Genomic DNA, 15,406 nt, shown 5'->3' on the forward strand with positions numbered 1-15,406 from the left:
AACTAAAGATATCCTTGCCAAGCTGTATTCGGAAAGAAAAACCTATGAAGTTTCCTCAGATGCAGTTACCCATCCAGCTTTCTATAGCTGTATATATTGAAAGTGTTTTACAGACCGTATTCCATCATAGACACAGCGTGGTCTAGCAACAATACTTGAGAAATGCCTTGCGTTTCAAACTAACTGGTTGATATAGGTGCCAGAATTATGTATAACATCACAACTCCAGTTAGCATAACTAGCACTGTATTTCAGATTAATTACATTTCTGAGGTGCTCTTTCCATTTGTACCAAAACACTGATGAGTCTGATCCTACCCTTAATCAAACCACATCCTGTGGAGCTGTTTTGGGTTCTCAGTAGATTTGACAAAGTGACTTTCAGTATCATAAACAAAACAAAAACAAAACGTGTGACTGGGACACAACAGCAGAAGCAAAAAGGTTTTTAGGATGTTTGGGAAGCTGGTGATCTGATTACACTCCTGCACTTAATACCAAAGCCTTTGATAAATGACTACTGCATGGCACACATTTTAAGGCCACCACCTTCAAAAACTGAAGTACATTGAAATGTTTATCCTGTTACAGAATAGAACACAGTGCCTGGAACAAACAGTGCTCCATCTGTTTTTTTGTTTTCTGTTTTCTTCTTCGTCTGATGAATGATGAAGAATGTTAAACAATTAATTCACCCACTCCTCCACAAAGATACTTTGTTCTTTCCAGTCTTGTCCTAGGAGAGAGATACCAGCTTTGTCCACTCCATTTGGACCAGTGGCTATATTCACTCTTCTAAAAGGGTTGAAGATCAAAAGGGGCATTGCATTTGAACTTGGTTCTCTCAAGAGACAAAGCCTTCCAAAACCAGTGGGTAACTCTGCATGGATTCCCAAAATAATTTCAAAAGAAGCCTCAGCAGGTGCTGAATGCATATCTAAAATGCATTTTGGCAAATCAAAGGGAAGAACAATGCAGCCTGGCCTCAGAGGACATGTACAGAAACCATCAAATGCTGGAAATATTCCCTTTGTAATCCATTGCATTTAGCAACCTCATCAACACTGAGTGCTGCAAGCTGTCCACGCTAAGCCTGTTTCTCAGAACCAACATTAGACGGAAGGACAGCAGGGAGAAGCAAGCAACGTGAAGCAGCGGCAACGTACTGGAAAAGTCTTTAAACCTGTAAGAACTGATACTTTGCTGAAGTAACTGAATTGCAGTCATCATCTGAACTCTCTGGGTCTCAAACTGCAATAACATGTTTTTCAGTCAACTTTGATTTTGCCTTTTTTCCTCTGAAAAGAATACACAAACTCTATTCAACACTCTAAGTCTCCACTTCTCTTGCTAGAGGGTTCTGAGACACACATTCAGTCTGATTCTTTCTTTATTAATAAATCTAATAACTAAAGTAAATCCTGGGATTTTAAACACAGTATTAAAGTCAACCAAGACAATTTGGATGTACTTTTAGAGTGAACCATCAGATTTCATTACACCGTATTTCCGCTACACGTTAAGCTTTATGCAATGCTGTGAAGATCAAATGGCAGCTTTCCAAGCAGTACTGCAGTTCTGAATGATATTAGTTTGAAATATGAATAGGCAATACATTGTAGGTAAGTCTTATGTGAAATGATCACTAGATCAGATTTACTGCCCTTTTCAGAGTAGTTCCCTGCACCAACAAATGGCCTCAGACTGAAGTTTAAGTAGTACCCACTTTTTTATTCTTCTGCTTAGAAGCAATGGACGCATCAAAATCTTCTATTCTTAAATGGCCACGCTAGCAAAATATATATATATATTTATTTTTTAAAAAACACATTTTGACTTTTAACCAACTGTGCCGTCTCACAACATTGATCCTTCTTCCAAAGCACTCTGGAAATCTTCTCTGAGGAACATATAAATAACCATATTACAGGATTCTATATAATTTTTATAGTAATAATAAAATTCTTACCTTATCCTTTTATCTTCAACTTTTTTCAGATACTCATCTCTCTTCAATACTCCCAGTATCATTTCCCTTTCATGTTCCAATAAAAATGACAGATTGATGATCTCCAAGTGCTTCGCCATGATTCTTCAGTGACACTTGCAGTAAGTGCTTTGTCTGATCAATTCTTCCAATGAATTATCTGCACCGGTCCAAAGGCACTTCTGTGTCTAAGTTACAAGATTCACAGTCAAGAGGTATTTCAAAAAATGTTCCTTAAAGTTAACCAGGTGTCAAAGCCGTATTGCTCTGCCTTCCAACTACACAAGACATAAAGGATTCCTCTTTGTTTCTTCCTCGGAAAAGCCAATCATTTTTCTGGTTACTGAATGACCCTGTGTCCTAGCTGATCCTCCTTGACACAGTGCAGGCCTTCAGACTGCATTCATAAGCAGCTGCAAAATCAGCTTCCTGGCATAACTGTAGTTCAGTGCCACAGAATAGCTTCAAACTATCTGAAAGTCAAAAGAAACAAATGGAAGTGATTTTGACATTACTGTTGTGGTCTGATTTAAGAAAGACTTAATCAAGTACTGGTTTGAAAGCCACCAAACCATAAATACCTATTTAGTGCATACCATCAAGTTATCTCAGGGAATAAGTATAACTCATGTTTTCTATGTTGTAGTTTATTTACTCTAATGGACGATAATTATACTCCCACAAGGGCTCTCTCTAGAGCATTACAGTTTGCAATTCTCTTCCTACTGCAATAAGCTTAGATAACTGTATTCACTTTGTAATGCTTCCATAACAATAAGGACCAGGTGTGGGGCGATCAATCTGTTTTTCTGAAATTAAATAATTGAAAAGGGTAAGTAGAAAAGTAGCTATTTAAAAAGTGGAAAGACTTCAGGACTAACAGTAAGGCTCACCCAACAACAAGCATGCTATCCAAACAATATCAGCAAGTCACCCATTACACTTAATCACAGCCACTTCAGAGAAACCGGGCCGTTTTAGAAGTGGTATATTCACTCACTACAGATTTAATTTAGGATCATATGTCTTAGAAGAGCCCACTAAATACAGTGAGAAACAAGGGTTACTTGTTAATGCAAAGCCACCTGGAAGTAAGACAAATTTCAATCTGCTTTTTTTGTTTATTCTAAGCAAAAGGCAATTTGAAAACAAAACAAAACAAACCCACTAAAAAAAGAGGAGGCACCTTGCTCAGTACTTGACTCTGTGAGGAGAAAGTTATCAGGAAGCTTCTTGAAAAATTCTACTTTGTTTTTTTGCATTCATTTTTGAACAGGAAGACAAAGAACAGCAGCTGCACGCTGGACCACTAGTTACTCTTAGAAACTCCATTTTTCAAGAGTCTATCTGTTAAAGCCAAGTTATTTGTAAGCAAAGTAAGACAATCAACATGTGAATCATAGCTTGATGCTGTTATGGCTAAATTCTTCCCTGAACCGCCCAGCAAAGCAGTACTTCCATGCCAGTCAGGTCCTAACATCACGATGTGCTTGGAAGCACAGTGCTCTGGCATAAAATGGAGAGCTAAATCCAGCAACCAGAGAACAAACAAGATGCTTGGCAGGTCAGGGTGCTCTGAATTTCTGTCTACAAATTTACCACGCAGGGACAAGGGTAGGTGGGCAACAGAATTATTCCAATAATTATACTAAGATTATTCTGAGATTCTAGCAGCTGGTACTTTTTATTGGAAATCAAAAGGGTAAAGCAAGTGCAATACAAACTGAAAATGAGAACAACAAAAGTGTTAAAATTGTCTGTGATAGCACCACTTCTATCTTGATAATGCACTGCAGGTAACTAGGGTTCTTACAGAAAAACAATGCAGTGGTACGACGAGCAGGGTGACGAAGAACACTATTCCTTGTGAGATATATTCTGCTACTGGGAAGCAGAGAAGAGAAAAACACTCAAAACATCTTTTACACAGACCCTTCTGACTGCACCTTAACCTTAACTTCATGTGTGGATGTATTCTGAGCCTTTTTTTATTTAATTCTAAAGAAGCTAGCATTCTTGGCAGAACATCTGAAAGCCTCAGAAATCCCCTCTGGCTAAGCATAACACCCATCCTTGTATATTCTGGGGGGACTCTGTCATCAACACTGGGAGAAACATTTTTTCTCAATCATGAAGTCCAGTATTACTAAGGTGACAGCCCATGGAGAGACCCTGTAAGGTCAGCCTAGGCTGCAGCTGCCACCAGTGGGGACCCATGAGGAGCAGTGCCATGACAGGTGGGCCCCGTGGTACCTTTTTCATCATATTTTCTCTTCCATTTCCTTTGAATAGTGGGAGTGAGAGAGTAGCATGGTGGAGATCAGCTGCCACTAGTCTGAAACCACCACAAGCAGCAAATCCATGTTCAGGGCTACAACAATATATGAGATGCTGAAATAACCCGGGTTTTCTGCTTGCCAACTATCCAACCTAACCATACCAACCAGCTGATTGACATGAAAGCACAGAACCCACTTCCCAGATTTTCTTCTGCACTATGAAACTGCTACTCAACACAGGATGAAAAAATAATTGGATTATACTAACTATTAACTGTCTAACTACTGAAGCTTCTGCAAACATCTCAAGAAATACTCATGTTTGTTCAGACCAGATTGCTTCTACAGTCATTATACCCATAACCTCTGCTTAATCAAGAGGGAAAGCTTAGCTTATGCAGTGTTACTACGTCAAGGACATCTTTTGGGTCTGAAGATTAGTTTAGGTATCTGGTATGTTTACCCTGCATGAAACAAAACTAGAGAAAATTTCTCCTTGCCAGTATGTTCTTATTTCAGTCCTGCCTGATGATACACTGCCTTCCCCCCTTCATGGACTGATGCACAAAAAACATCACCTACTTCCTAGCAGCAGACTATGTTTTAGCTTGCATGCCTTTTGTGGTAGGCATTTCTATTATACATGTATTTGTAAAACAAAAAGAATAGCAACAACAAAACAGCAAATTAAAAATTGGCTAATAAGTAAAGACATGCTGTTCCTAATGAAGTAGCACTTAATAATTCCCTGCTTTAGACAACGTGTGATTAGAGACCAGGTCTGTGTTTAAGATATAACAGGGGGGAAAAAAAGGCACCAGCTGACAGATGCTGAATATTTGGACCATCTTAGGACTTAAAAACAGGTCAAACCAGCTAGCTGTTAGAAAGTGACAATGCCTAAGTAAGCACACGCTCCTTTCAACAGATATTTGATGTTTTACTAAGCAGCCCTGGGGATGTGAGGGAAATGACACAGTTTTCATCCTAAAACAAGTAATGATTTTACACAACAGAGCATTTGATGAATACTCAACAATCACAAATACTCAGAATCACAAACTAGGAGGCGTGGAAAAATGAAAAGCCCGCTAGAAGGATGGAGGTAGTTTTAAATCTCTATTCAGCATGGGCTAGAGCGTTAATTTTCTTATTCAGGGTAAGGCAATAACCCACCACTGGACTTGCAGAACTGGTAGAGGAGAGGAAGGAATGAACTGACACAATATAATGAAACCATGTGTTAGTGAGCCTTTTGATTATGCTTTTTGTTTTTTCCTTGCCTTGTGGAAGAGGTTAAAGAACTGCTCATTGGGACTGTTTACAGAATCACAAGGGTTGGAAGGGACCTCAAGAGGTCATCGAATCCAACCCCTCTGATAAAGCCGGTACCCTACAATAGGCCACACAGGTAGGCGTCCAGCTGGGTCTTGAATCTCCATAGATTCCACAGCCTCTCTGGGCAACTTGTTCCAGTGCTACATCATCCTTATTGTACAGAAGTTCTTCCACACACTAGTATGGAACTTCCTACGTTCAAGCTTTAGGCCCTTACTCCTTGTCCTACACTGCTGAGAAGAGCCTAGCCTCATGCATTTGCCTCCCACCCCCTTTAGATATTTATAAATATTTATCAGATCCCTCCTCAGTCTTCCCCAAGCTGAACAGATGCAGGTTACTCAGCCTTTCCTCATATGGGAGATGCTGCAGGCACTTTATCATCTTTGCAGCCCTCTGCTGGACTCCTTCTAGGAGATTCCTGTCTTTTTTTTTTAACTGAGGAGTCCAGAACCCTACACGGTAGTCTACACATGGCCATACTTGGGCATAGTAGAGAGGGAGGATAACCTCCCTTGACCTGCTGGCCATGCTCTTTTTAATGCACTCCAGGATACCACTGGTTTTCTTGGCCACAAGGGTGGCACACTGCTGGCTCATGGCAAACCTGTCATCCACCAGAGCCCCAGGTCCTTCTCTGCAGAGCTCCTCTCCAGCAGGTCATCCCTTAACCTGTAATGCTAAATACAGTTATTCCTCCTCAGGTGCAAGACTCTACACTTGCTCTTGTTAAACTTCACCTGATTGCTGCTTGCCCAAATCTCCAGTTTGTCCAGGTCATGGTGAATGGTATCACAGCCTTCAGGTGTGTCAGCCCCTCCTCCCAGCTTTGTATCATCATCAGATTTGCTGAGGGTGGACTTGATCCCTTCATCCATGTTACTGATGAAGATATTGAACAAGATCAGACCCAGTAACAACCCCTGGGGAACACCAGTGGTTATAGGCTTCCAACCAGACTCCACACCACTGATGACCACCCTCTGAGCTTTGCCAGTCAGCCACTTCTTAATCCACCTCACCATCCACTCATCAGAATATGCATTTAGTTTTCCTAATTGTCAGTACAGCTGCTTGTGACAGCAGGCAACATCACCCTGTGAGTCTTTGTGAGGGATGTTAGTCAAAACCACAGGAAATACAGCAGATCCTCTGCAATTTGCTACACAGTTCATCAACACAACCGGTGAATACAGCAGTTCAGCAGCCCCCTGGGAACTCTGAGACACTTTCCCCCCATCTCTGCCATCTCCTCAAGAAGCAGAGGGAAGCATCCTACCCCTGAGAAAGAGGCAGGGATGGAAGACAGTGAGATTAGAGGAATCATCCTCTTCTCTTCAACAGCGCTATTAACAAGAGGCTTGATGCAGGAAATTACTCCCCCAGCCAAACCATTATGTTTACTTAGTCAGAATCTGGTACTGGAACTATTTGGTGACTCAGCAGCGGAGGAGCATTTTCCACGTGTCCGGAAGCAGTAGGAGAACCACTGCATTACCTAATATCACTGAAGTGAAGCAGCTTTTGTCTACAGCTACTACTTCCATACTGGCAAAGAAATTCTGGCTAACAGGAGCAGGATGATGATGTGGGCAATAGTTGACCTTCGTGGGGTCAGCTCAGTTGAGTTGCATCATCCCTGAAGAAAGGCACCAATCACAAACACAAAAGCTGCACAAGGCAAACAAGCAAAGCTCAGCAGGAGCAGGCACAATGACACTTCTGCCGCTCACACACATTTCTAGAAGACACAATTCCAAACCCAGTGCTGGCACCCTGTACTGTACTGAACCCAGATCCGTTGTGCCCAGCTTTGGCAGTCAAATAAATGTACATGATGCTTAGAACACTCCAATGCTCTGTGTTCAGCCTGAGTTCATTCACACGAGTTCCAAAATGAAATAAAGAACTATTATGGCATTACCAGGTAGTCTCCTAAACATGCTCAATGTCAGATATTTTTCTTGATGCCCATGGCTGTTTAGTAATCTATAATGGGAGAAGGATGGGAAGGTCTTTAATCTTCAAGTCTAATAAAATAGCAGAAAGGCACATATAAAGGAACATCACATCAAGAACCCTTAGCAAATGTAAACCCTGCCACATTCAGAGCATAGTGGCCAACCCATCTCTCTTCCTGTTTCAGCACAAACACAGCACTTCCAACACACAAGAGCAAGAAAAACCAGCTACACTTCTCAATGTTCTGTTTGCACAGCACACACCCATGTATGCTAACTAAGTGCCAGCACATATCAAAGCACTGTGAAATATTTCTTGCACAAAATGAGTAAGTATACAAGGTAAAAAAGAGCAGCTCTTCCATCTTTGGCAGATGCTGAAATTAAGCAGAAAGAAAAGAAAACCAAAGGTGATATTGGTTAACAGCACACAGTCTGACTGAGAACTTTACTCAGTATCATAATGCAAGTAGCAAGCAAATTGATTTATTGTTTTTTTTCTTTTGCCACAAGCAAACCTGAAAGATCTTTCTGTATGAAAGCTGGAAGATGTATGATCCGGAAAGTCATATTGCAGCATTATAAACAAAAAGAGTCACATACAAGTGGCTGCTGCATTGTTTGGCAAGACACTGAAAGCAAAGAATACTACCATACAAGTTTGTATCGGTGCACTACAATGAATGTAAGCTGAAAAAGGCAATCTGACCTTCCACATCACCCTTGGAAACTCACATAGCCCAAGTGTATTTACTTTCATCAATCAAACAAAAACAATGGATTCAGAAGTAGCTCAGTTTTTAGGTCAGGAACAATTCCAGCTTTCTCATGACTTGGCAAAGTTGTTATGTAGCTACAAGTCTGCATTTTTTATTCCAACCACAGTCAGTGCCTCAAAGCTACATCTACCTTACAGTGTTGTTGTAACTGAATTTCAAAACCAAACCCACAGGTGTTTAAACACTAAAGTGATAATGTTGATGCCCATTACACATACGAAGAATTTCACCTTATCATATAAAAAATAAAAATAAAAAATCAGTCCCTAGTGTGTACAAGGAGAGAGCTAAGACTTAAGGCTTAGCACTGCTAGTCACTAATACAAGCTGAATTCCTACTACAGGTATCTGTATTTATTTTTTCAGCCCTGGAAAATAAATAAATGAGTAACACGAGAAAGCACTTTAAAAAAAAATACACAGGTAAGTTGACCGGAAAGTAATGCCTCCTATTTCTTTCCATGGAAGCCAGAACAGAGCCAAACAGCACAATAGCACTACTTGACAGAAAACTCTCAGCTACAAAATCCTATTTTTCAACACATTCACCACTATTAACTATGCATTTTTGCCAGTGATGAGCAAAAGAAGCACAAGATCCTGAATACTGCACTCAGAAAAATCTGCACCTTCTGACATCATGGGCCAACATCATTAAACAGGAAGGATGACTTTTGGAGCAGCCTTTGCTAAATATATAATGCAGTTGATGTATGTAACTTTCTTTTTTTTTTTTAAATTAAAATAAAATAAATAGCAAAAGAGTGTAACATAAGCAAAAAAATAGTGGTACATGTGTTTGTGAAACTAACAGATCAGTCTGGTTCCACTGCAGTGGCTGCAATTCTCAATGAGCTCTCAAGATGATCAACATAGATTTATGATGAAATTTTATCCTTTTTGTGCTTCATCCACGACAACAGTTGCCTACAAGCGTGCTCACTGCCAAAAAGCAAGGAGATGAGTGAGCCATGACTGTGAAGCATGAGGTATTTCTCTCTGGTTAGAGAGGGTTGATAAAAGTCTGACAAAGAGACATGGTCAGACTTTGGATTGCAACTATACAAACTCTCTTTGAAAATGTGCAAGTACAATGTTTATGTCAACTGAAACTGAAGTTGCAAATAAACCAAGAAAACTGAAGATTTATTCATCAGTCTTGAAACCTGTTCTCCAATTCCTGTATCAAAACAGAAAGGACAGCTGCATATTTTTTGCTGTTCACAGGACTGTGTTCGCCAGTGTATCCCAGTGCATAAAGCGATTGGCCATCGCTTGAGTCAGCACCATGCTGCACCCTTCCCATGTCTCGGTTTCAGCCCCAATGGGGTTTGTAGTGCACCAAAGTTCAGTTGGTGCTGAGGGGCCGGGCTGCTGCCATGATGGCACAGAGGAGGGTATATCCACAGTGTGAGCTGTACCAGGCCACATGCAGCCCATGGGTTGGATGTGCCTGCTTTAGATGATGCATAAAATTCAACAAATGTCTAATAATCATCTCTAATGCTGCATTGCTTTAGCTAGTATCTTTACGAGTAGAAGGCAAAGAGAGGAAATAAAATGACACAACAAGGTAGCAGTCTTTTTGTTTTATTCATCACTGAGTAAATAAAGATCACTGTCCAGGCTGAGCATTTAACCAGAAAACAAGACCTCCCAGAGTAGGAATGTACATAAAAACTCAATGTTAGCTTGCAAAATTAAACAAGACAAAAAAGGCCTGAACAAAGGAATGAAGGAAGTCAAAATATATTTCGATTGTTGAGAAAAAACATTTGTGCAATATTAAATTACCCGTGAAAATATGACTTAGGGCTTGACTCATCTCAATCTTATCGCTTATTCACAGTGTTTAAAAAGGCAATAGTCATACAGCACTGAACTTTACCTTACTTTTACATTATTCTTTTCATCTTATACTTTCCATTTCATTACAGTAAGTAAACAGTGAACGGAGGTCTAGAACAAAACATTTACAGACAGTTGTAAAGCAACTTCTAGCATGTGCCACTTTGCACGTGTTGTCTTTCACAGCCAGATAAAGTATAAATTTAGCAAAGACTCATATTTACAGAATGTAACTAAGGTAAGTAGAAGAAAATGGCACCAAGTCCTTACTCTTCAGTGTCTCTAACACTCCTTCCCCACAGCAAAACAAGTGTGAACTTTGGCAATGAGAAATCTCTTGATGTGAAAAAACTCTTGAAAATAGTCAGCAAGAACAACACCAGCAAGTACATCCCTACAGTTATCAAACATGATGAGTTTAGGAAAAGTTAAATTATACATATGACATGACTGCATTTGTCATTACGTGATGCCTGCACAGGAGCAACCCAGGATCCCCGACAGCACAAACTTCTCCACTATGAGCCAGCAGCTGCTGCTCCAAGATCTAGCCATAGCCCATTTCTATTCTCCCTCCTCCTTAACCACCCTCTTTCCTTTTCACTGTGACTTGAGGCTGCTCTGGGCAGCAGCTATCACTTGCAATCCTGCCAGATCTCTGGGAGACTTTGGCCAACATGAGGCAGAAGATCCATAGTAAAACAATAGGGAGTTTCTTTTAGCTAGTAAAAAAAGTAATTTACTGAAACATCAATATATTTGACCAAGATCTTCCCATAAGAGAAAAGCTCCTCAACAGCAAATGCCAGCAGAGACGCTCTGGAGAATTGGATGAGGATTCTTCAAAAATTTCAATAAAAGCTTGTTCTAAAGTCTTAAAAAGTTCAAATGCTTTTACTAATTTGCTGAATTAAGCATACCACAAAGAGCATTCTTAAAAGCCTTGACTTTATAAAATATTTATTTTCCAGATAAACTCATGACTATCAACCTGAGGTTTAGTCCAACTGATAAGACTATATCAATGACCTTGCTTTCCCCATGAAGAAAATTAAGTGATCTCTGAGCTTTTAAACTGGGCTGCAGTGATACTGCTGAGAAAGCACAGACAAACTGCAGACCCAGAGAAGAGGAACCATTGTTTGAAAGAGCATCTGCACAGCCAGGAAATCCCTCTCTGGATTACAGGGCAATGAAGAAGGGAGCCAAGGACATGGTGTATAAGACGGAGGAAACATGTACATGGTATGTATGCAAGGCAGAGTGTGCAGGAGGTCAGAGGTCCAGTCCTCCATTATTTCAGCCTATTAGATGCAAAACACTCACTGGCCTTTCTGCAACATCAGTACGGTTTAGTTATTACCATGTGCAGCAGATAATAAGTACTACAGTGTGATTTAGAAAAGCAACCGTATTCAGGTTTTAATGAGATTAATTTGTTTTCATGCACAGCAAAGATACTAAACGTAATCATACATTACATGAGTTACCTCTGTAGAGGCATGGAGAGTCTTGAGATTTATCTGTTATTTACTCTGACCTAGTCATCCCTGCCTTGCTCTGTAAGCAAATGAGTGAAACAGGCATTTCTAGGGCATGACTCACCTTGTGAGAAGATTTTTTAAAGGTCAGAGAAATTCCTGTCTGGTAGCATCCATCTTTCTTCACTGACTATGAAGAGGATGCAGCATGACTACTTCAAATGAAAGCATACAAAATATATGAGTAAATTAGTAGCATAAGACATGGCTAAGCTGTTCAAAAGGACTCTAATCCAGAAACCTACCAAAAGATACAAACTGCTTAAATCATAAAGGGGGTGGTGAGCTTAAGACTGATGCCTTGTTTTGTTTTTCATTATATACAACGCCACAATGCCTTCCTATGGAGAACACACAAGGCTCACCAGTCACGTAAGCCTTGCCATGAAATGCTCAGTGCATTATCCCACTGTGTCCACCTCAAAATGAGCTGGATGAGAAGCCTGCATTTTAAGTGTATCAGAATCCTTTTTTCTACACTGTGTAAGAAACCAATTAAAGTGACATTCCTCTAAAAGAATCTGCTCATCAAATGCACAGAGCACATGAGATTGGTTTTTTTAATCATTACTATTTGGCCTTTTCCAAGCTCTTTGCCCTCTCAGCAAATTCTGTGCTTCAGCTGTTCCGCCCTTGACAGAAGGGTGTGCAGAACTGACAAACATTTCATGTAGGAAAATCTATTAAAGATCTTTCAGAGAGGGACAGGTCATCTCAGAGATGGTCCTTGGTACAGAATAGGTAACCAAAGCATGCACCATGAAAAGGATGGTGCTTCCATGCTCACTACAATGCTAGGCAGAGCCAAGGCAGCTGTTACTGCAGACAGCTAACAGCACTTGCCACTGCTGCTTTTATTTCTGAAGCACAGCCAACAGCCCTTCACAACCTGCCCAAATATCCCATTTGCCAGTACAGCTTTGAGAAGTTAAGGTACATTTATGAAAACCTGGTTAATAATTTATCAGTGTCAGTAGTGTTACACTATGTTTCCAGCAACCAAATACTGAATACCCAAGTTTCACACTTCAGCATTTCTCCTTAGAGAGAGACAGCTCTGTTTCCATGTCCTGCACAAAAACTGCACAGTAATAGATGCCCTCAGGGAGCATACAGAAGTGATAAGGACAGTTTTTTCTTAGGACTACTGAAAAGCTAATAAGATTTATCTATTCAATTTCTGTCTCACACAGACATTTGGGGTCAGTCTCATTACTTTATTATTACTTATTAATATATTTACTTACTATTTACTTATTAATATATCAACTTATGGCACACAGCTCATGCTCTTCAACCCAGCAAACAGTCTCAGAATTAACTCAGACAAGCTTATTTTCCAAAAAAAGTTTGGGGAAAAAAAAAAAATGCCTTCCTGTAAAATAAAACAAAGCAGCAGAGCAAGAGAAAAGGACAGATTTTTTCCCCCATGATTGACTCTACTCATTTTATTCCCATTGGGTCAAGCAATCCCACTCCACCAGTAGTGAATAAAGACTCATCTGTAAATATTTCCTCACATTTCCACCTGTAAGCAACTGGCTACTGATAGCCATTTGGGTTCTCTCTGAGGCCTTAGAGGAAGAACTTGTCAGGATTTGAATTATTATTTTATGGCAGAAGAGCAAACCTCCCAAGTTAAAAAGGAAACACATGACTCTGAGTATTTATATCCTTAATAATTTTTTACATGACGGAAAAACAGCATATTTGAATGCATCTTTCCCTCTTTAAGCATAGCACCTGAAAGCAACCTTTCCAGAAAACAGAGTAAGTAAAGGCAAACAAACAAAATAATTGTACTGACAAACACCCTGATCATTCTAAGTTAATATTCTATGATAACTCCTGCCTTTACGACTCATGAACATCGTAATAGTCCAACTACAAGTTCACACATGCATAAAATTCATAGCCTATTAATTCTATTCCTGGAATCTTAAACAAATAAAAAGCCCAGGCCGTGAAATGTTAGGCACTGCCTCTGGTACAACATCAGACTTTCAACTGTTCAACACCTTAAAAGCATATATAAACTTCTATTCTACTCACTTAGCAACATCATGAAGTTTTTTCAAATACACAGCCACAAATGGTAATTTCCACAGGAGTCGTGTTCCATTCAAGACAGAAAAGGTAACAGCAAGGCAGCTGCCCAAAGTTTCATCATAAAACCCATACTCCTTCTGAGGCACGTTTTCTAACTCCTGAATACAAAATTATCAATAGATGACTAGTTTTTCCCATTACACACACATGCATATCCAAGTACCTCACAAACAATGATCTGCATAATGCTGAGGTAATAACATTAAGGTGGGAGGCAGGATAGAAATGGGAAGGGAGATAACAATAGTTCAATAATACAATTCATCTAAATGGCTGGACACTCCATCCGCAGACAGCCTCATTTTACAAGTATACTGAACACCCACATTCCTTATGATTTAAAATGTACTTAGGAACTCCCAGCAGTTTGGGATGCCAGGCCCTGAAATATAAAATACTTTTTCCACTTCACAGAAAAAGCTTTTTTTTTCCCCTGTAAGCTTTTTAAAATACAAAAGCAAAATCAAGTCAAAATAAAAGTTGGCATGAATATTTATCAGGGCCATGTAGTGTACAAGATGAAGAAGTAAAATTCAACTAGCAACATACTTTACAATTTCAAATCAATGTTTGAAAGCAGAAAATATGACCGAAGGTTAACAACATAAATAAAAAGCGTAGCTTTGCTTTCACAATCTACTGAACGAAAAGCACAGCCTGATAAAGAATATACCTCATGCTATGAAAAACATGTCAAGAGAATCAAGTGCACTCCTCCAATTAACCAACAGTTTTGCCTGGTAAAAGATCTTTGAGCCTTTTTCTTCACAAATGAATCACAGACTCATAGAATGGCCTGGGTTGAAAAGGACCATAATCATCACCTGGTTTCAACCCCCCTTGCAACAGGTAGGGTCATCAACATCTAGACTAACTGCTTCAAATGTAACCAAAAATCTCCACACCAAACCCAACAACTGAAGCTAGTCTGATTGTTTTTTATAAACCTTCACTCTCTAGAGTGGTATTTTGGGGTTAAATGCTTGCTTAAGAATATTATCCAAAAAAATTCTTCTTGTAAGCACTTAATCACTACGGAAACTGCAAGACTTAACAGTGATGATAGTACAGATCTTCATTAGAAAGATCAATTCCTTCCCCTTTAAAACAAAGAGTTCCTAGAAATTCTAAGTCGCTTTCAGCAAATGCTTAGATTGGAAACCTTCCCTCCTCCTCCTCCTCTTACACCTACAAACTAATCATACAAATATGATTACAAATACAAATACCGAACAACTTCTCTAACTTGGAAATACTGAGCATTTCAGAATCCTATGGAATGGCAGATGGAAGAACTTTTTAATTGAGTTCAGTAGGTACTGTTTGATCACGTACCTCTGCAGTGCAGTTATGCCAGTCCATAGGTCAAACACAGTGTGAATTCAGACACTTGCAGAGAGACCACAGGATGCAGAGCTGTTGGCACAGAACATCCTCAGTCAGTTTTCCTGCCACAAGGAAACGTGGTGCTCATGCAGGGAACGCCATTCCATTAAACAAGAAAAACTTTAAGCTTTCCTTGAACTAAGTTAGAGCTGAGACACTTTCTTTGGTACACAGCAGA

General features: G+C 39.8%; 1 protein-coding gene across 5 annotated transcripts in view; it reads right to left on the minus strand.

Moving 5' to 3' along the window:
- SYTL5 (synaptotagmin like 5) overlaps nucleotides 1-15,406 on the minus strand; it is a 68,994-nt gene that overhangs the window by 41,866 nt on the left and 11,722 nt on the right. For 4 of the 5 annotated variants that reach the window (XM_015884523.3, XM_015884506.3, XM_085549236.1 and 1 more), the window contains exon 2: nucleotides 1,970-2,460. The exons of the other annotated variant lie outside the window; for it this stretch is intronic. In XM_015884523.3, the coding sequence (XP_015740009.2) occupies nucleotides 1,970-2,088 (119 nt within the window). In that variant the 5' untranslated portion in view covers nucleotides 2,089-2,460. The remainder of the gene's footprint in view (nucleotides 1-1,969; nucleotides 2,461-15,406) is intronic. 5 annotated transcript variants of the gene reach the window in all.

Source organism: Coturnix japonica, chromosome 1 (assembly GCF_054131305.1).
Source record: "Coturnix japonica strain WE chromosome 1, WE-NBRP24, whole genome shotgun sequence".
Lineage (NCBI taxonomy): Eukaryota > Metazoa > Chordata > Aves > Galliformes > Phasianidae > Coturnix > Coturnix japonica.